Source organism: Pseudochaenichthys georgianus, chromosome 5 (genome assembly GCF_902827115.2).
Source record: "Pseudochaenichthys georgianus chromosome 5, fPseGeo1.2, whole genome shotgun sequence".
NCBI classification, from domain to species: domain Eukaryota; kingdom Metazoa; phylum Chordata; class Actinopteri; order Perciformes; family Channichthyidae; genus Pseudochaenichthys; species Pseudochaenichthys georgianus.
In genome coordinates, this window is record NC_047507.1 from 37,765,620 (window position 1) to 37,788,601 (window position 22,982).

General features: G+C 42.5%; 1 protein-coding gene across 1 annotated transcript in view; it reads left to right on the forward strand.

Moving 5' to 3' along the window:
• Positions 1–22,982, forward strand: part of grip2b (glutamate receptor interacting protein 2b) — a 366,783-nt gene that overhangs the window by 322,401 nt on the left and 21,400 nt on the right. Inside the window, exons 15-18 of the mRNA XM_034082549.2 lie at positions 466–610; positions 5,504–5,643; positions 6,992–7,186; positions 10,472–10,628. Coding sequence (XP_033938440.1) covers positions 466–610; positions 5,504–5,643; positions 6,992–7,186; positions 10,472–10,628 — 637 coding nt within the window. The remainder of the gene's footprint in view (positions 1–465; positions 611–5,503; positions 5,644–6,991; positions 7,187–10,471; positions 10,629–22,982) is intronic.

Consider the following 22,982-nt stretch of genomic DNA (forward strand, 5'->3'; position numbering starts at 1 on the left):
GTGTGGTGTGTGTGTGTGTGTGTGTGTGTGTGTGTGTGTGTGTGTGTGTGTGTGTGTGTGTGTGTGTGTGTGTGTGTGTGTGTGTGTGTGTGTGTGTGTGTGTGTGTGTGTGTGTGTGTGTGTGTGTGTGTGTGTGTGTGTGTGTGTGTGTGTGTGTGTGTGTGTGTCCATTGTATATGCATGTGTTAGAGTGTGAACAGATAACATGTAAAATAATTAGCAAGTGTGTGTGTGTGTCAGGCTGTATCATCTATGGAGTTGAAACATTAGAGTAATGTGTGTGTGTGTGTGTGTGTGTGTGTGTGTGTGTGTGTGTGTGTGTGTGTGTGTGTGTGTGTGTGTGTGTGTGTGTGTGTGTGTGTGTGTGTGTGTGTGTGTGTGTGTGTGTGTGTGTGTGTGTGTGTGTGTGTGTGTGTGTGTGTGTGTGTGTGTGTGTGTGTGTGTGTGTGTGTGTGTGTGTCTCAGATGAGCAGGAGACCTCGGGCAGCATCATCTACACAGTGGAGCTGAAGAGGTACGGGGGCCCTCTGGGCATCACCATCTCAGGCACCGAGGAGCCCTTCGACCCCATCACTATATCCGGCCTGACCAAGAGAGGCCTGGCCGAGAGGTACACACACACACACACACACACACACACACACACAATATCTCCTCTTAGAAATCTAGGTTACCAGTTGGAGCTCGTGCACAGCAGTAAAGCAGCTGGAGGTAATTGTTTTGTTCCTACATTTTTCAATATATATATAACAAAAATTAAATTAAAATGAGTGCTACTGAACTATTATAACAACTATATTAAAATGTAAAAATAAATGACTAAATGAAAGAAATACCTTATTTTAACTTCATTTAATCCCAACACTTAGTACGGTAAACACATCTTATCAGGCACCATGTGAAGTGTTACACAACTATTAGTACTATGGAACCAGTGTTGTAGTCAAGTCACCAATTCACGAGTCCAAGTCACCCTCGAGTCACCACTCTTCGAGTCCGAGTCCAAGTCCGAGTCACCAAGGGAGAGTCGTAGTCGAGTCCGAGTCCGAGTCACCCAAGGAGTGTCCAAGTCGAGTCCGAGTCATCATTACCTGTGTTCGAGTCCGAGTCCAATTCCGAGTCACTTAAGAAGAGTCCAAGTCAAGTCCGAGTCACAAGTCTTCATGTATTAATCTTCGTGGATATATGTTTTGAAATGTAGCTGCTCCTCTACATTGCTGTTATCCTGTCTATTGAACTGCTGTGAAGCGAGTTTGGCTAGGTAATAGGTGCTATACAAATATAAAGCTTATTTCTAATATTCATATTATTATTATATATAAATAAACTATATTTAAAATGAGTTACCTTTTAGAGAAGTGATTATATTTGTATGCAAATATTTTCCTATGGTAAAGTTTTCGTTTTGCACTTTTATTTTGATAGTAATAAGATCGGGACTCTTATTTTGAAGGAACTTTTACGGGTTAAATCAGTTTACCGATAAAGATTTATCCCCAGAAAGCACATGGCTACTTGGCATGCAAAATGACGTCATTCTGCATGTTAAGTATGTGCTTTCGTTATCGGCTGAATCTTTATTTATTGATTAGATCACGTTACTCTGATGATAGTGTTCAAGACAGCCTATATGTCTGAACTCGATCCTTAGAGTAATGTGTTACGGAGCCTTCTCTTCTATATTGTTTCCACATAACGAGCATTTTGCTGCTCTTTTCCAATGTGGAAGCAGAATGTGTGAAAGCATACAGCACGATACGGGGTGTGTCTGTAGACATCTCTAGACTGGAACAGCGGGGCCCAGTACGTGAACTCGCCATACAGGATAGAGGACATCAGACTCCAGAGAAAATGTGCTGGAGTCCGAGTCCAAGTCGGAGCGTCAATGTACGAGTCGAGTCCGAGTCATCGTGGGGGGGGGGAATTCACGAGTCCGAGTCCAAGTCATCCTGTGCGAGAATTCACGAGTCCAAGTCCGAGTCGCGTCAATCAGTGCGCGAGTCCGAGTCGAGTCACGAGTCCCGAAAATCGGCACTCAAGTCCGACTCGAGTCCGAGTCCAGGACTCGAGTACTCCATCTCTGTATGGAACTATATTTGTATTACTTTTCTTGAACAATATGCACAATTGGATGTTGTAACAGCAAAGGCACGAAAGCAGATTGTATCGACTAATAAAACACAGATTCAATTTGAAACGCTGAAACGTTGGCTGTACATTGGGTCTTTTGAGGAACATGTTTGTTAGGGGTTAACATAATACTGCATGTAAACATAAGGCACCTTTCACGGAATAATAATTGGTAAACTACACAAATTAATTTTTTTATAGTTTGGAATTATTCTTCGTACGTATAACAAGATAACACTTTATTTAGTTAGAAACTGGTTTCCGTGACTGTTGCTCAACTTTAGAATGAAATCAAATAAAAGATAAATAGAACAAAAATATTCAAATAAAGAAAAAGCTCAATTAACAATGTGCAAAAAAGGAAAGCACAAAATAAAATAAAGATATGTATACAAACAATTGAAGTTAAAGTAAAATGTCTAATCAAATTAATAAAAATATAATAAGGATTAGATCTTTTTGTTTTGTTTTGGACTCACAGACCACTAGTCCCACCAATAAAGTTTTCCAGTGTGAATTCTGTTTGGCTCATGAAAAGTGTTCACACATATGTCTCCACACCTCTGCTGACCCCCAGAAAGCAGCACTGGTGAGGCAGAGAGCTACAGATTCAAGACAGCTTCCTCCATCCTCAGTCAGAATAGCAATTATTATATTATAAAGCTTTGGTGTCAAAGGTCCTAACAGTAAAGTTAGGGTCACGACCTTTTGACTCTCAAGCGCGGTTGCTGATTTAGTCAGAATTGTCCCATTTCCATTATTTGCAGTGAACATTTTAATTTGGATCATTCTGGCACTCAAGAAAACTTTAGCCCAGACCTGTGCTGCCTTATTCAGGCTTCATGAAGCAGTGGGGGGAAACCTTATTAGGAGAAATAACGGGAGATGCCTTGGGCAATAAATAGAGGAATTCCCCGGCAGCAGCTGAGTGTGCAGCAGGCTCCACGTGATGAGGCGCTGACGGGTGAGATAATGAAGAGCATGATGCAGTGGAGAGGTGGCAGGGCAGCCAGTGTGCACAGCAACAGGCTCAACATGACGTAATGGCTCTGAGTCATAATCATCCACTGGCAAATACAGCTTATATAAACTTCTAAATAAAATGCTTTTATAACAGGCTCACGCTTTATTCCACCAAAACGCACCCAAAGAGATTTTCTTTATTGGAGTTTGTGATGTCATTTTCGTATTTTCTGTCTTCGTCGATGAAACAGACCTGATGGCTAAAAGCACTCGATACTGTAAATAGACTCATTTTCACACAGTAAGACTAGGTCAACATTTCTGCTTTAAATATTTATATAAATATAAAGTTATTGTGTTTATATTTTTATTGTATTTTATTTAAAATAAAATCATACAGGATTAGACAGGATGCAGCTAAAAAATATAAAATATAAAACAACACAAAATCATTCAATAGAACGGGGATGTTGCTGATGAGGAAAAAAGAAAGAAATCCCTTTTTATTTAATGTTTTATACATTTTTTATTGGATATTTTACTTTAACTACCATTTACTATTGTTTATACAGTAACATTATTTATTTTATTTGTATTATCAATTTTCTTTGTATCGCACATTTTCTTTGTTTAAATGAATATTTTCATTCTATTTTTTTTTATTGTATCTTTTTTTTTATTGCATCCTAAAATCAAGGAACTGTCATCAAAACCGATTTCAAAACCGAAAGTATTCTGTTGCACATGGAACATGTTCGCACTGACCTAGTTTGACTTTTAGCCAATTGTGAGCCTTGGTATTGGTTGACCAGATTAGGTAAATAGAAACTCAAGATATCAAAAGGAAACCTTCACAACCTTCTGTGTGTGTGTGTGTGTGTGTGTGTGTGTGTGTGTGTGTGTGTGTGTGTGTGTGTGTGTGTGTGTGTGTGTGTGTGTGTGTGTGTGTGTGTGTGTGTGGTGTGTGTGTGTGTGTGTGTGTGTGTGTGTGTGTGTGTGTGTGTGTGTGTGTGTGTGTGTGTGTGTGTGTGTGTGTGTGTGTGTGTGTGTGTGTGTGTGAGAGAGAGAGAATTGTTGTTAGCATCTGGTGCTAGCTCGGAGCTAACGGAGATTAGTAGCTGTTTCAACAATAAGGAGAGGGAGAGTCCTCCCTGTCGGACTGAGAGAGATAACGTCAGCTCAGGGAGGTAAAGGACTCTGAGCGATTAGATTGTAAACTTTAGTCTAGTTATCTCAGTGGGTCTCAAACGGTTTGGTCATCTTTGTAAAGAAATATTTCCATCTATGTAATATTAGTTGCATATAAAATAAGTTAAGAAATCCTTCCAATGTGTAGGCTACTATAGGTCAGTAGCCTACAAAATAAAGAAAAGGGGAGTGATTAGTAAAATATGCATACATAAAAAGAAAGAATGCAAACTAGGTAAGATAAAGATAGGAGATGAGTTTATCAATGATGTGTTATTGGTTGTGAGCATATTCTAATGGTTTTTGATTATTGAAATATATACAGTTCTGTGATATGAGTGTTGAGAGCTGTATCCATACATCTCTTAATGCAGCCCTCAAAGTGCACCAGATTGATGCATTTAGCTTCAATTTAAAGAAACAAATCTTCCCGGGGGTGCATGCCCCCGGACCCCCCTAGAGGATGTTAGGTCATCACAAATAAAACAGGTTCACATGGATAGGATACTAGATAAGTGTGCACACTCATTATATACACACTACACATTTGTCTTGGATTTGTTAACACCATAGTCCCTAATATATTTGTAGAAAGGCAGGAAATGGAATTAAATTGAGAAAATGTTTCATTGCGGAGGACCCCCTGTTTTGTGTCCCCCCCACTTCTCAAACCAAAGTTACACCCTTGGGCATGTACATGTGATATATTTGTCTATGACCAGGGTGACATTAGTGATCTAAAGCATTAATATCTGTATCAAAGTAGGCCGCAGGATAAAGGATTGGTTTGCTTTAACTCTGGTTTCATGCGGTGGCCGGCGATAATGGGACTAAAGGTCGACAGAGTCACCTTGCTGTGACCCTTCACTAGTCATGCAGTTGTTAACATAAATCAAGTTGAAACACTCATAACTTAAAAATAAATTCCTAAATCCGCTGCAGCCTTGTGTTTCTGGTTTGTATACTGTGTCCTATAACTAACATGTGTATACACATACAGTATGTTTTGGAACAAGTCTGTACAAAGTCATGGTCTTTTTTTAATTTAAAATGATCTAATTAAATTACTCTTGACTTCCCGTTCATGATAATGAATCATTATCTTAATTACCTACGACGTATCTCAACCTCACGTGTGATAGTCATCTGTTGATGTGAGCATAGAACATAATTGTGCATTATGTTGGGTGTGTGACTGTGTGATGTTTTCATGTGTGTGCAGGACAGGGGCTATTCATGTAGGGGATCGGATCCTGGCGATCAACAGCATCAGTCTGAAAGGGAAGCCCCTGAGTGAGGCCATCCACCTGCTGCAGATGGCTGGGGAGACCGTAACTCTCAAGATCAAAAAACAACTGGACAGTATGAAAAGTGTTTCTAATAAATAAACAGGATGCAGCTCAAACACAAACAATAAATCATTCAAGTAGGTAAAACATATTCACACACATGCAGCATAGTACATGAGTAAAATAATAAGATAATAAATAAAATAAAAGTATCCAAAAGTATCCACTCAGTATAAAAGTAAGATATAAATAAGACGGAATAAAAAATAAAATGGCACATTCTTTTTATTTTGACATTAAAGGTGGGGTAGGTGAGTTTAAGAAACCGGCTCGAGATACACTTTTTGTTATATTCCATGGAATGCTCTTAACATCCCGATAGCAATGAATATATTGTGCTTTGACAAAAAATCCATAAAAAAGGTCATCTGTGGAAGCCGTAGTTCTGTAAAAAGCACGACCAATAATTTTAGCCGGCCCAGCTAAAATAACTGGATGGCCTACCTGCCTGTCAGCCTTCCATCTGGGCACAAACTTATCTCGTGCTTATCACAAACTTATCTCATTGGTCATGTTCGTGTGTGTTGGAGGAGGGGCTCTGTGAGGAAGTGGCAGATTTTTTCCGGCTGTGTATTTTCAAATTCTAGCGCACTTTATGAAAAGATCAAAAATACAAGAAAAAGTCCCAAATATATAAAAAAATTTAAAATATTAAGACAACATTTAAAATGTAATAAAGTAATAAATAAATGAACAATAATAAGAATATATGTATGTGTATGAATTATATATATATATATATATATATTCTTTTTAAAGACACAATTTAAAAATCATAAATATTAAGTAAATGATAAATACATATTTATGTATTAATATAAATATACAAATATATCTATTTTTATATATATATTTAAATATATGTATTTATATACATAATAAACAAATTACAAAAAAATATTAATAATAACGAAGCTAACCCAATTTTATTTTGGGGAACTTTTGGAATAATAAAAAAGCGTGCTGTTGAGAACCTTAGTCCATCGGACATCAAACAAAGGAGAAGTGATGATATAAGAGGTTGCAGAACCATTAAGAGCTTTTTATACAATTAGAAGGTCTTTAATATACATTTTAAAATATAGAAATTAAACCATGAAGTTGCAATGAAACAACTTTTTAATTTGCTTTATCTTTATAAAGATTTCCAAGCTTCTTAATTGAACTCAGTGTTTCGGGAATCAGCCACACACTCATTTTATAAAGCCCCAAAAAAACGTTCATAAATGTTTGAGTTTTTACACAATGTGAACAGTTATACATATCGTATCAACATTAGCTTCTGACTTGCAATCAACATTGTCTTTGTTGTTTGATGATAATTTATTGGATCAACTTTATTCCGCTCTTTTCTCTCAAAGATATAGAGGATAGGAAGGCAGCAGAGGCAGAGGACACAACGGAAAACGAGATCAGTGACACTGAGGAGGATGATTTGACGGACAGCCAACAGACCAATAAGCTCTCAGAGCTTTACTCCACAACCATACCCAGCGTGGACTCTGCCATGGAGTCATGGGACGGCTCAGGGATGGACGCTGGATATGGCAGCCAGGGTAAGCTATAGAGCAGGGGTGGGGAACCTTTTTCCTCTCAAGGGCCATTTCAATTTGTACAATATCTTCCGAGGGCCGTATACAAGTTATTGACCTCTGCTTAAAAATACTAAAATCACAGATTCATTTGGTCTTTCTTTCATGCTGTGCAAAGAAAAAACAACCTCTTAATCCAGATATTTTACCATGACTCGTGCATGCATGCATGCACGTGCACGGTTGTGGCATGACCACCAAAACAGAAAGATATGGACACAAGATGTGTGCAAAAGTATTTAGTTTCCTATCCATGTGGACATGATTTAAATGTGGGGGGGGGGGAAAGCTAACCTCCTCTAGGGGGGGGCATGCTCCCCCGGGAAGATTTTTTTTTAAATGTTGAAGCAGATCTCTTTTTCTTTATGGATATTTTACAAATCACTCACCTTTCAAACTGTGTTCTTGTTTATTAATAACAACTTTGTTTTACTGTCATATTAGTATTTTATACCTGTTTACTTTATTCTCTTAACTATAATGATCATATAAAGATGTGCCTTTACCTCACTGGTTGGAGAAAAAGCTTCTTATATTCGTTAGCATAGCTAGCTAACCAGATGCTAATAACAACAAAGTTATTGACTGTATGATCAGCATGACAGATGAACAGATCGCCACTGGGCTTTCAACTAAAGACACAGCCACGCAAAAACTGCGGCATGTGTACGGCTCCTTATGGGTAGTGCCGGAGTGACGTTCTGGTGCCCTCCGTCAGAACTACACCCCTGTCAGACGAGACATATACCACGTGATGACACGTTAGGCTCGTGTTGTGTTCAAGGACCCTGACCTTGGCTAGGAAAAACAGACACTCGCTTGTTTAATTTTTTTGCGGTATAGATTTGTCTAATTTTCTTCTTTTTTGCTTGTGTTTATAAATTACCTCGAGGGCCGTACCAAATTGTCTCGCGGGCCGTATACGGCCCGGGGGCCGGAGGTTCCCCACCCCTGCTTTAGAGGAAGAGAAAATGTATTAATCCCACAGGGGGAAGGAAGCCCAAACAGTGTCTCCATCTTCCCTACATCACTAGATAAATCCCACATGAGGAAACTCACTGACAGACAGAAAAGACAGAGGTGTCAGAGCAAATATTGGTCCTTGCGGGACTCAAACAAGTTCCCATTCGGTTCCAAAGCTAAATCCCTAGAGACTGAGAAACTGCCGCCCCAGATTTTAAAAAAAAGATGATTAAAGTTCAAAATTGCCTTACACTGCAAAACAAATTAAAAAAAACTCTTTAGGACTGCTGAATTGGAAGGGGAACATTTGTCGCATGTAAACCGTGGTGGCAGTGGCTCTTAAAAATGCTCAAGAGGACATAACAAATTGCAGACCCTTATAGTTATCATATAGCAAGGAAACATCCCAAATCCAAATGGTTATATTTATAATATGAAATGTGTATTTATCTGTACAGAAGTAACTGAGCACTCTTTAAAAATGGTCAGCCCCCTAACAATGGTGTAAATATATGCAGAAGTGGATTGAACAAATAGATGGTGGAGGATAGACTACATTTATTAATACAGATTTCCTCACAACATTACAGAATCCTTGTTGTGTCGCCTCCCGAGCCTGTTTATGGCCTGTAGGCTACGGACATCATCCTTTTCGGTTAATCTATTCTGTTTAACTGACCATAGCAGTGTAAATACCATATCCTCACCTGTTCTGCTGTTATTATAACTAAAGACTACAAGGTGATTACTGTCTTCTGAACAAACCACAGAAAACTTGTCTCATTCATGGCATGACGGTGGCGCTACGATGCAGTTAACAGTAGTCTGCCAAAAAATTATCTACAGTAGAAAAAAAAATTGATCAAGATTAGGAATACATCTTCCAATTAAAGATATACTTACGTTGTGTCTGTTGTTTTCCGTTTGCCTTGAAGTTGTAGTTGTACAGTAACACTGATTTTGTCCGTGTTGTTGAGTCAAGTTAAGCTAGCTAACGTTGCCACACAACTGACCGGTAATTCATGTAATGACTCACATTTAATTTGACTAAAATCCAGAGATTATAATCTTCCTTAGAGTGTGTATCTGTGAGTCACAATTAGTGCTGCGTACCGGTACGCCGAACCGGTACTGGACTTGTAAAAGGTTTCGGTTCAAGTCCGGTTAAAACCGGAACGTCGGGAACCGGTACTTGGACTCGCAAAAAAACTAGCACTTACCTATATTCTGTTGTCCGTGGTTATTTAAACATTCCCTGATAAACGTTATTCAGCGTCAATAAATGAGTGCTAATCCCAGTGTGCTCAGTCTACAACATCACATGTCATTTCACCTTCGATTCATGGTTTGAAAACGTAGCATTTCGCCACATGCTAATGCTAACCGGAAGTGAATAATTTTCATAATAAAAGTATTACGTTAATAGTGTGAACTTCCGTTTTTTTCAGAATAAAACTGATTTAAATTAAATAGTGTATTTAATTCAAAATTACGCTATATCAACATTGATTTTAATTTCTAACAGTATGTATGTACATCACTATGTATGTAGTATGTACTGTATAATGTACACATGTAGAGTTGTAGAAAATACATGGTGTACAGACAGTACAGTACACTCTGACTGTACAGCCACTACAGTGTATACTGTATAGTAGGTGTGTAACAGTGTAATGCGTATAGTCTACTCTACACTCTACCTTTCAGCAATGTTTTAGGGATTTAGGCTCAGTCAGCTCAGGGACTGTTTGGTTACTTTAGTTTGGTAAATGAAATAAATGTTTGAACTTTGTAGTAGTTCACTGTAGTTGCTGTCATAAGTCATTTGTAGACTAAGTGGCAAACAGTGTTTTTTTTACATTTGTACTTTGTAGAGAAATGTAGACACAAGTTGGAAGGGAGCACAATAAACCTGATGAGTTTGAATTTGAGTTGATTATGAGTTAATTTTCAATTGATAATTAGCTCACAATAAGTTCACTTTAGTTACTCACACAACTTGACACAAGCCATAGGTTCAGGTCCGGACTTATAAGTCCGGACCTGAACCTGAACCTCTGGACTTGAGTCCGGACCTGAACCTGAATGTGAGTCCAGGTACGCAGCACTAGTCACAATAGCTCTCCTTGCCCACACACTGCTTTGATAGCGCGGTATGTAGCGTGATTAGCATGTAGCTTAGCCACCAGTGCTCTGAGCCAGAACATTTCTTTACAGTAATCGGTTTCTCCTACAATGGCAAACTATACATGAGTACTTCATGTCGTTTTTGTATTCCTTCTGCAGGTACATACAACCACCAGGCCGCTGGTATTGCCCTCCACCCCCACGAGTGGCGTAGCGCCAAGCAGCAGCGCAGCACCACACCTCCACCTGGACGCCGGAAGAACTACCTGTTCAGTGACGGAGGGTTCAGTGAGGATGACTGGGACAAACCACCAGGGTAGGACTAAATTTAGCTTGCTCTTTTTCACTATCATTTTTGTAACCTTAAGGCTTTAGCTCACAATTTTTTAGTTCATGCTAACACGATTTCAGATATTTTTGTTTAGCAGGATATTAATTTCCGTTCAATCTTGCATCATACAGAACATTCAGGTCTGCACTGATTTAGATTGTTGCCGAAGAAAATATGAACCAAAGTTGAAGCAAATGGGCACTGTTATGGTATTTTTAAGCCTTTTTTTCTAAACCTCTAGATCGTCAGAATCAATTATTAATTCATCTCATTACAAAATTAAATACATTTTATTTTTAGGGATGATTTCATTCCAATTGATTGCACACCGCCTTTCACTGTCCCGCTGCTCACAACATAAGGATGAGAAAAAGGGTTCTTACACTGTTCCACAAAAAAACATGAACATTATTATTAGATATTGAATAATTATGAATCTAATGTGTGGTACAGAGCCAAAACAATATAAATGTATCACCAATTTGCATTCTCTGAAATTAATCCATAGTTAAATGATAGTATTATGTAATGTTCAAATAATCCATTAACATTAACATTGTACATGTCACAGTCTGCTTTCTCACTCACCTATTTTCTGCATTAACTTTCCTTAGTCACCTGGTAGTCACACCCTGTCTCTCTCTCACTCTGTTACACCCATCAGCTCCATTAGTATTTAGGCCCACTTCACTTTCACCTCCGTGCCAGATCGTACTTTGCAGCATGCCAGTCTTTCCCGCATTACCCTTCAGATTGCTCTCCCGGTTTCGACCCTGCCTGTCCCTGACCAGCCTGCCTCGCCTGCTCCCTGACCCGTTCTGTACCTGCGACTCCCGTCCTGCTTTTTCCTGGAACCCTCGCCTGTCCCCGACCAGCCCTTTGCCTACTATCTGCCGTTTTGTCTCCTACCAGCCTATTGCCATCAATAAAGCTGATTACCGACTATCCCTGGTTTCCCGTGTTCTGCATTTTAGTCCTCAGCTCGTTTGTGACAGAACGATCTGGCCAGAAATGGACCAAGCAAACACCGGGTCTCCTAGAGACCGCTTTGAAAGGGTTGAGGATGCCATCCAAAGACAGGAGGTCACGGTAGCTACCTTAGCTACCTTAGGAGGGATGCAGTCCTTTTCTCACAAACTGTTCCATATTGTTTTCACTGCAGCCACACACCTTCGCCTCCGAGGCGGCTCGTGTAGCTTTCACCGTTAATCATCTGACGGGGAGAACCCATTTATGGGGAACTGCAGAGTGGGAGCAGCACACTTCAGCCTGCGCCTCTTTTGCTGCATTTTCCGCGGAGATGCGGAAGGTGTTTGGTTCCGTTCGTCTGGGTCCCGACGCTGCCGGAGGTCTGCTGAGTTTGAGCCAGGGTTCCGGCACGGTGGTGGATTACGCTATTGACTTCCGCACCAGCAGCCGCCGCAGCAGCAGCTGGAACGAAGCGCAGTGTGATGCGGATTATATGAGAGATGAGCTGGTTTCCTATGATCTCCCTGCTTCCTTGGATGGGTTTGATTGAGCTCACCTCTCGGATGACAGACGAATCCAGACCCGGAGAGGAGAGCAACAGACGCGAGCGGCGGGCCACTGCTCGCGACAACAACTTCCGGTTTCTGGGAGATTTCGACTTCCGGTTTTCGGCGGAGAACTTCCCATTCCTACTCTAACTCACGGTACGAGGAAGGTCGAGCCCAGTGCAAGTGGGTCGTACCAGTCTTAACTCTGAGGAGAGGGAGTTACGTCGAAGAGGTAATCTTTGCCTTTACTGTGGTCAGGCTGGACATATTGGTTTCCCGTTGTCCGGTTAAAAGGCAGAGCTCATCAGTAATGGGGAGTATACTGGTGGGCCAAACCTCTGAGCTGATCCCCAATCTAAGACCCTTGTGCCATGCTCGACTCCTCCTGACAGGCAAATCTCAGGCTCTGGCTGTTTTTATCGACTCCAGATGTTAGCATCATTGACGAGGAGCTCGCACTACAGCTGGGCATCCAACAGGTTCGGTTGCTCCAGCCGGTACCGGCTAATGCTTTGGATGGTCACCTACTGGGAACGTGACACACCAGACGGACACCGGTACATATGCTCATGTCGGGGAACCACCATGAGACAATCCAGTTTCATGTGCTACGGTCCCCCCAAATCCCTCTGATTTTTTGGTTATCCGTGGCTCCGCCGCCACAACCCAAACATGACTGGGCAACTGGGTCCATCCTAGGTTGGAGTTCCTCCTGTCATCAGGTTTGCCTCAAGCAGGCTTCCGCACCTCAACTATCTGTGGATATGAACCTGGTTCCGGATGTCACAGGGGTTCCGGCAGAATATTTGGACTTTAAGGAGGTTTTTAGCAAGGCTAAGGTGACATCTCTCCCACCTCATCGGCCCTATGACTGCGCCATTGAGCTACATCCAGGCGCAGTCCCACCCAAGGCCCGGTTGTACTCGCTTCGGCACCGGAGAGGAAGTCCATGGAGACTTACATCAATGACTCTCTGGCTGCAGGAATTATTCGTCCTTCCACATCACCCACAGGAGCAGGGCGTTTTTTTGTGGCGAAGAAGGACAAGACCCTGAGACCCTGCATTGACTATCGGGGCCTGCACGACGTCACAGTGAAGAATCGTTATCCCTTGCCACTCATCTCATCAGCATTCAAGTACTACAGGGGGCTACAATCTTCACTAAGCTGGATCTACGAACGCTTATCACCTGGTACGAATCTGCGAGGGGGACGAATGGAAGGACCGCCTTCAACACCTCTTCGGGGACATTACGAGTACCTGGTATGCCATTTGGACTTACCAATGCCCCTGCAGTTTTCCAAGCATTGGTGAACGACGTACTCCGGGATGTTGGATCATTATGTTTTTGTTTATCTGGACGACATTTTGATTTTTCAAAGAACACGTCCATCTTGTCCAGACAGTCCTCCAGAGACTTCTGGAGAACTTGCTGTTCGTCAAGACGGAGAAGTGCGGGTTTCACACTTCTTCGGTCGCCTTTCTTGGCTACATCGTGGGTCAAGGAAGTGTGGAGATGGATCCTTCTAAGGTTTCAGCGGTTACCTCGTGGCGGGTCCCTGATTCCCGGAAGGAGCTGCAGCGTTTCCTGGGATTCGCCAACTTTTACAGACGGTTCATCCGTGGCTACAGCACCGTGGCCGCCCCGCTCACCGCCCTGACCTCGTCCAAGGTGATGTTCCGATGGTCCCCTGCAGCCGAGGAGGCTTTTCAGGACCTCAAGGGCCGGTTTACATCGGCTCCTATCCTGCAGGTACCAGATCCCGCTGGTCAGTTGGTGGTGGAGGTGGATGCTTCTGACGTAGGGGTGGGGGCCATCCTGTCGCAACGTTCTGGTGAGGACCAGAAGCTCCACCTCTGTGCTTTCTTTTCTGAGGAGATTGAGTCCGGCGGAGAGGAACTATGACGTGGGGAATCGGGAGCTTCTAGCAGTCAAGTTGGCGTTGGAGGAGTGGCGACACTGGCTTGAGGGGACAGAACAACCATTTCAGATTTGGACCGACCATAAGAACCTGAATACATCAGGTCGGCCCAAAGACTGAATTCCCGGCAAGCCAGGTGGTCGTTATTCTTTACCCGGTTTAATTTTTTCCTCTCCTACCACCGGGCTCCCGCACGTGAAGGCCGACGCTTTGTCCCGGCAGTTCGGGAGGGGGTGGGAGACACCTGGGGTATTCCGGACACTATTCTTCCTGCTCCTCGGGTGATCGGCGTCCTCGCTTGGGAGATGAGGAGAGGGTTAAGACCGCGTTTGGTGGCCCAACCCGGTCCTAGTTCTTGTCCTCTCAACCGTTTGTTTGTGCCTCAGGTTTTGAGGGCTGAGGTGCTTCAGTGGGCTAACAGCTCCAGACTTTCCTGCCACCCATGGAATTCAACGTACCAGAGGGATGGTTCTACAACGGTTCTGGTGGGCCACGCTGGAGGCTGACACCCGGGAGGTTTGTGAACGCCTGTCCTGTGTGCAATCGGCACAAACCATCTCACCAAGCGCCAGCTGGCCTCCTTCATCCATTACCGGTCCCACGTCGCCCTTGGTCACATATTTCATTGGACTTTGTGACTGGTCTACCACCGTCCCACGGACATACTGCCATCTTGACGGTGGTAGATCGGTTTAGTAAGATGGCTCATTTCGTACCCCTGCCTAAGATCCCGTCAGCTAAGGAGACGGCAGAACTGATTCTTATCCACGTTTTTCGCATTCACGGACTGGCGACTGATGTGATTTCTGACCGGGGGCCCCAGTTCACCTCTGTGTTTTGGTGGGAGTTTTGTGAACTGATCGGGGCGACGGTCAGTCTCACCTCCGGTTTCCACCCACAGGCCAATGGCCAGACCGAACGGAAGAATCAGGAGATGGAGACCACTCTCCGCTGCATGGCTTCCGATCATCCCACAACCTGGTCAAAACAACTCCTGTGGGTGGAGTATGCCCACAACACCCTCATCAGTTCCGCTACTGGTCTTTCCCCTTTTCAGTGTGCATACGGTTTTCAACCCCCATTGTTATCTGCATTGGAGAAGGTGGTTACCTGTCCGTCTGTCCAGGCTTTCATCAGACGTTGTCGGAGGACTTGGAGGCAGGCTCGAACAACTCTGCTTCAGTCTGCTAAGCGGTACGCCACATCAGCGAACCGCCGACGCACCAAGGCACCTGTGTACCAGGTAGGCCAGAGGGTGTGGCTTTCCACTCAGAACATTCCCCTTCGGGTGGAGTCTAAGAAGTTAGCGCCCAGGTTTATTGAACCCTTCGAGATTGTCAAGGTCATTAACCCTGCAGCAGTTCGACTGAGTTTGCCCCGGAACATGAAGATCCATCCCACCTTTCACGTTTCTAGGATTAAACCTGTCCGGGAGAGTCCTATGATTCCCGCCGCCCCTCCACCACCACCCCCTAGGATGATCGATGGGGGTCCTACCTACACCCTTCGTCGTCTACTCCGTTCCCGTCGCAGAGGAAGAGGGGTTCAATATTTGGTGGACTGGGAGGGCTATGGTCCCGAGGAAAGGCAGTGGATTTCCTGCTCGCCATATCCTCAACCCTCAACTCATCCGAGACTTCCACCTGCGTTACCCGGAGCAGCCTCTAGGGACCCACGCTCAACCAGGCGTTAAGCCAGGGGGCACTCGTCCACTACAGACCAGAGGCTTCGTCAAGGGGGAGGGGGAAGTGTCATCAGTCGAGGAGGACGAGGATTTCCAGGAGGGAGAAACCGAGAGAGCATTCTCAGATGAGTATTAACCTTTCCCCATACCTCCACCTTCCACCCTGTGTCTGTAGGGTTTTGTTGATTCTTCTTTAATTTTTTTTTTTTCTCTCTCCTAGAATTTTCTTAGACGTCAGGAGCCGTCCATTAAGGGGGGGGTTCTGTCACAGTCTGCTTTCTCACTCACCTATTTTCTGCATTAACTTTCCTTAGTCACCTGGTAGTCACACCCTGTCTCTCTCTCACTCTGTTACACCCATCAGCTCCATTAGTATTTAGGCCCACTTCACTTTCACCTCAGTGCCAGATCGTACTTTGCAGCATGCCAGTCTTTCCCGCATTACCCTTCAGATTGCTCTCCCGGTTTCGACCCTGCCTGTCCCTGACCAGCCTGCCTCGCCTGCTCCCTGACCCGTTCTGTACCTGCGACTCCCGTCCTGCTTTCTCCTGGAACCCTCGCCTGTCCCCGACCAGCCCTTTGCCTACTATCTGCCGTTTTGTCTCCTACCAGCCTATTGCCATCAATAAAGCTGGTTACCGACTATCCCTGGTTTCCCGTGTTCTGCATTTTGGTCCTCAGCTCGTTTGTGACAGTACAACTAAGATGGCGCCGCAGATGGCGCCGCAGATGGCTGCTTCGGTGTTTAGCGCTCTATTTTGTTTTTTGCGTTAATTCAGTGTTTACATACAGTACACCGAACTCTTTCACCAGGGAAGAGCTCCTAAACATTAGAGAAACAACTTCAGCGGATTACTTTCCTACTTTTCTCTGCTCTTCCATGGAATTATTGGACATTCTTGTAAAGGTACCCTCACGTGCATCCGAGCACTGAAACGCCACAGGAGAGGGAGACGGGCCGGGACACTCGTGCGCCTCCGGAGCTGCGGAGTTCGCACGCGCTACCTGGAATATTCCTCTCCAACGTGCGTTCCATAAGCAACTAGAGAATGCATTCCTGAAGAAATTGCTAGTGGAATGCTTTATGCTGAAAAGCTGACGCTAAACTGCTATGCTGAAATGTAATGTGTAAGAAGAAAGTGAAGAATTTAGATTGAAATGATACATGAACACTGGGGGCTTGAATGTGGGATGAGAGAAGAAAAGAAGTAAAAAGGCTTGGAAAGCAGCAGAATATTTGAACTGCTAACTTCTGAACTAACTTGATGGCGAATGATCTGTCGCCATGGCAACAGCATTTGATGACCACCCCATAATACGCTTAGATGCGTGATGGCTGCATCGTTACCAAACCTGTGAAGTTTTGGGCCGTTTGAAGCATTTTCACTGAACTTATGAGAAAACCGTGTTTCATGGTGAGCATTGTGTTGCCATGGCAACGGCATTTGAAGAAATCTCAAAACTGTCCCGTAGATGTCTTCACAGCTGGACTGTTGGCACACGTGTGAAGTTTTAGCACTTTTGACAATTTTCATAGGAGTTATAGCAAATCATGTTTTATGGCGAGTGGTCTGTCGCCATGGCAACGGCATTTGATGACACCCCATAATACACTTAGATGCGTTGATGGCTGCATCGTCACCAAACTGTGAAATTTTGGGCTGTTTGGAGTATTTTCACTGAAGTTATGAGAAAACCGTGTTTCATTACATTACTCTCTTCTCTCTCTCTTCTCTCTCTCTTCGGCATATGATGATGACACCCCATAATTGTAGAGCTGTTGAGAGCAGGACCTTTAACCTCTATCTGAAGTCTGCTGCTCTGAGCATGTCAGTTGGAGCGATGACATCATCGTGTTCCATGACACAGGTGTTTATATTTGAGCTAACGAGGTGTGCAGAGATCAAAGGTTTCCATTGTTCTGAATGAGAGATAAAACTCTTACATGTGAACGTTTTGTGGAAGAACGATAACAGATATCTGTGAAATTTCAAAACTTGAAGCATGTCAAGGAAGTTGAGTATCTGAAGTGTAATTTTTGTGTAGTTTCGGGTTAATAATGTGGCCTTTTTGGCAGTTTAACTAAAGGTGTGCGGCTGCTGCCGTGAGGAAATATCAGCCTGAAATTAGAATGGGCTTTAATGGAGGAATGTTGAAAGTTTTTGTCACTTCATGCCCTCAAGAGGCATTTTGTGGAATTGTTCTGCTTAATTATTTGTCATTTGTCAAGCTACGAGATGTTTTCCTACGTTTGTCATCATAAATTATGTCTCAGGAATGTAGGGTTTGGGAATTATGGCAGTTTAAAAAAAATATATGAAGGCAAATTTCAAGATGTTCTACCTTCTATACTGTAGCTGTGACATCACGAACTCTAGTTAATGTTAAAATCTGAAGAAAACCTCTAAAACAAGGTCTGAAAGTAAGAATCAGATTTAAAAGTTGTTTTACACTAATAATGTCAGAAAGATGTGTAACATTTTAAAGTTAGAATGAGGTTTCTGAGTGAAAGTATGAATGAACAGTTAGCAGTTGAAGTCGCATGAAGATTTGTTAAAGTCTGAATATTTCCTCCATTGTCTTCAACGGTTAAAAATGTGATGAATTATGGGATGTATCTCTGGAATTATGAAAGTTATGAATGAGAAAAGTAATAGACATCGATTCCCGACCGAGCTGAACGTTTTGATGTTTGAACGGAGTTTCTGCGATGTTCAATGCGGGAGAAGAAGCGCGGCAAAATAAGTCGGCGGAATAATAAATTTTTCGTGCGTAGAATAACAGTTAGTAAATATAAATAAACTGGACGAGCTTCAGCAACTAGTAGAAACAGAGACTTTTCGTCATCTTGTGTTTTGTGCTTCACTGAGACCTGGCTGTGTGGATGGATTCCGGACATAGCGCTGCAGCTCAACACACTCCCTAAGCGTCCAATAGCGACGTTTGGTCAGTGTCCGTGGCGTCCAATTGTGACGCTCCTAGGCTCCTTCAGCGTCATAAAGGGACGCAAATAGCTTTCAACTGATTGCAATGTATTCCCATCTGCGTCGGGATTTGACGCTCATGGAAGCACGGCATTCGTTTATGCCGGCTGCCCTTAAAGGCAATGTGAGCATCCATTCCCATTGGATAACGGAGAATTTTACACCCGGAAGTAAGTACTCCTCTTACTGTCGATTGATTTTACAGTGATATCTGCACTACTCATCGACTAAAAAACACCAGATTATCCTTGTTAATTACACAACATTGATTGGTTTAAATTGTGTGCAATGCTTTTGTATTTTTCCCCTTCGATTCGGAGAAACAAATATGTTTTCTGAGTAAAGGATGGCAGAAGACACTACACTACCCAGAATCCCTAGCTATCGTTTGGCCTACACCATGTGCTCTGTTTGACAAACCCCGTTTTTTTCACCATTCATTCCGATGGCTGGCGTCTATGTCACGTGATCTTCAAATTTCTCCCTGCAGAAAAAGAAAACATGGCAGAAATTCGTTTTATTCTCGGTAGAAAATGCCTATTTTAAAGTTAGTTTGGCCATTAAAATGCGTTTTGATGTCATTTGATGCGAGAAATATGAGTTGTTATTTCAGATTATGTGTGCAGTGGATGTACATGATCTTTAGTTTGCTAGTTATTACGAAGATTACTTCAGGAAATCGCGACGTTTTCATTGTTACCAAGGTGGTTGCTAGGGACGCTGCTATCGATATTATTTCTGTTATGTTGTGTAACTGTTTAATGGTGTTATCTTTATTGTTACCCCCTTCGCCGTCAATGTATAGTGTTGGTCCACAGCCTAAACATATTAGTTTAACAAAATCCGCATCTAAAGATAGCCTACGTTATTTCCCCCCTGTGCAATTCCAGTCTCACATCTCAGAGCACATCGTCATTAACAAATACCGGAAACAGACCAAAATAATAATAATATCTTATTCCGAGTGTGCTTGCTTTTCTCTTTGAAAGTCATCACATAACGGCATTGTAATACACGGTTCGGCTGCATTACATATTACATATATGCCGTAGTTCTGTATTTATAGAGCCCTGATGAGAAGACAAACATGAGGAACTGAAAACGTGATGTGGATCATAAATATATCAGCCATTAAACAACATCTTACATTTCTTTTCACACAATACGTCTCCTTGCAGTATCAACACTAATTCGGCTCACTTTTATATTTGATCCAATTGGTAGATAGGCTGTATTTACACCATAAAGGTGCACAGCTGATATAAAGGGACACCTGGTGGTTAAAGCATGTTATTGAATTTCAATATTTTTATTATTAGATATTAATACGATCCCTATAAAATATATTGATTACTCGTTATTCTCTACTAATTGTTAATTAAAGACTGTATGTAATGACTATTTTGCACATCCCTTTCAAGATTTCAAGATTTTCTAAGGTTTATTGACATATCATATAGGCCTACACAACTGTGGTGTAGTTCTGCACTGAATGAAAAACTTGGGTTGCAGGTTCCTCAATAGTGCATTACAAGACATCTATCAATATGTGTGCATACCTCCAGCAATGTTAACTATGTTGAAGCACTTATTTTAACTGATATTATACATAATGTATTATACTCTTATAAGATGTATGTAGATATTTCATCTCCGGCCTTGTCAGGTATTGAACAATCAATAAATAAAGAACACAGAATTGTTGAATATAAAACACAGAATTTATGTGATTATACTAAATGATTTTCAAATAAACACAACTGCATATTTAACTGTTACACATGCTGATGTAAAGCAAAATGTTCCAACTTGGGATCAATAAAGTATATCTTATCTTAAGCTGATCGATGGCTACTGCCATATTTGCAAAATGTGCCTCTGAACCTTGACAAGTGCATGTTTCAGGCTTATCAATTATGTAATGTAATGTTATCACAGGGGTCACACACATAAGACCAGCTGTTAAATAAAGCTCTTCTGACCTTAGCTGGCGTGTGGGTATATATATTAATACTGCCCATTATGGGCACCAGCAATTTCCACCCATTTATTAATTATATGTTTTAAATGTGAGTGTTTCCTGTCCCCCTAAACCTCCAGGGATGTTACACAGTTTAATACTGGCAACTTCTTATTATGGGAAATACGAAAACGTCTTTTAAATCTACAACTCCCAGTAGAGACGTGCCATAGAGAACATGTTGCGAAACAGAATAGCCAGCATGTGTAGTTCTGGGGACGGGGTGGGGGAGGGGGGACGCGGTGTGAACCCGTTCAAATCCAGTTTTGGGGACAGTCTGCCGTGGTTCCATCCCATTTCAAGTGCTGTTCGAGAATCGGCTTAACCCTCGGAGCACACTCTCCAATCACAGAGCTTGAGGACTATCCAGGGGTTTGTCAAGAGCACATGGTGTAGTCCAAACGATAGCTGGGGATTCTGGGTAGTGTAGTGTCTTGTGCCATCCTTTTCTCCTGGGAATGGACGCTCACATTACCTTTAAGGGCAGCCGACACAAACGAATGCCGTGCTTCCATGAGCGTCAAATCCCGACGCAGATGGGAATACATTGCAATCAGTTGAAAGCTATTGCGTCCCTTTATGACGCTGAAGGAGCCTAGGAGCGTCACAATTGGACGCCACGGACACTGACCAAACGTCGCTATTGGACGCTTAGGGAGTGAGAGTGTGGTTGAGCTGGGAGGCTTCCAGCTGCGGGCATGGACAAGGCAATTTGAACGCATCCCTCTGACCAGCTCGTCCAATGAATTGACTTGCTCGCTCTATGCGTTGAACACAATGGGAGCAAATTACTCTGAATGCTGCGACGCAGCAGCTGAGATACTTCCAAGAAGTTTTTTTTTACGTTTAACGTTATATTCATTCGGTACACTTCGGTACACACGTGTACCGAACCGAAGGGCCCGTACCGAATAATTTCGGTACGGGTACGTGTACCGTTACCCCCTAGTAGCTACTGACCATGCTACAGATGTTAGTGCAAAATCTACAGCTCGACCATGCTACAGATGTTGGTGCATAATCTACAGCTCCTCTACCACAACCATAAGCAACATGGAGAATTACATGAACTACATGTTGCTAAATCCACCATGGGGCATAAACAGAAGGGCAACCATGGCAACCATGCTCTGGGGTCTTCTTTGATGCTTTTGGTGTATGGTTGTGGCGAAAAGTACAGCGCCAGTGCGAGATGGAGTTCATGACTTTATGAGCTGTTCATGAGCACTCATGAAATATTCATGAACAACTCATTATATGTTCACTTGTCATGTTCATGAACCAAAATTCTTAAAATGCTCATGAACCATTTTAAAGAGCAGTTCATGACATTTTTATGAACATTGTTCATTCATATAAAGTTCCTGTTTTGCAATTTATGAACTTATCATGATCCAGCCAATCACAAAATTATAATTAAAACCCCAAAAACTTTGCATGAGCATTTCATGAACTTTTCATGACTATGAGCATTTCATGAATTTTGGATGATTGTGGCAAGTTCAGAATATTTTGGAATATTCATGAGCATTTTATGAACTTTTGATGATCAGTGTGATGTTTTTAAAGACCTCTTGAATATTCATCTACTATTTGAACATTTCTTTATTTTTTAAAACTTTTAGTCTTAAAACAAAACAATAGTGAATTTGAAACTGAACATTATCTGTATTTATTTTGGTGACATTCATATCATTTTATGGTTTATCTGTACTGTTTGAGAAGCAGTACGAGTAAGTAGCGCCAAGGTGGAACCTTTGGCAGGTGAGCGGTGACATCTGGGTTATTTTAGGGGGACACTTCCGCCCCCTCCTCAGAAGCAATCCAGACGATCAACCGGATCCTGTGTATAATTATTGCTGCTGCACTTTTCTGTTTTCTACAGGTCAGTACATGATGAAAATGATCGATGTTAACTTGTGTGAATTATATATGATGTTGGAGATGTTTAGGAGAGTGTGTCAGAAGGTTTTGAGCATGTTTGACATAGTAACGGTATTTTAAAAATACTAAAGTGTCGCCAACAATAGATGCCATTTTCGCGGGCTTCAGCCGCGCCTGGGTAAGTGTGACCTGAGCGAAGACTCGCAGGCAGGTTTGCTGCTGCATACGGGTAATATGTTTTGTTTACCTGAGTGAGGTCTTGCAGGCACATTGCCTTGTTTTTTGTTTATTAACATTGACAGTGTATTTTTGTGATCTCCATAATAT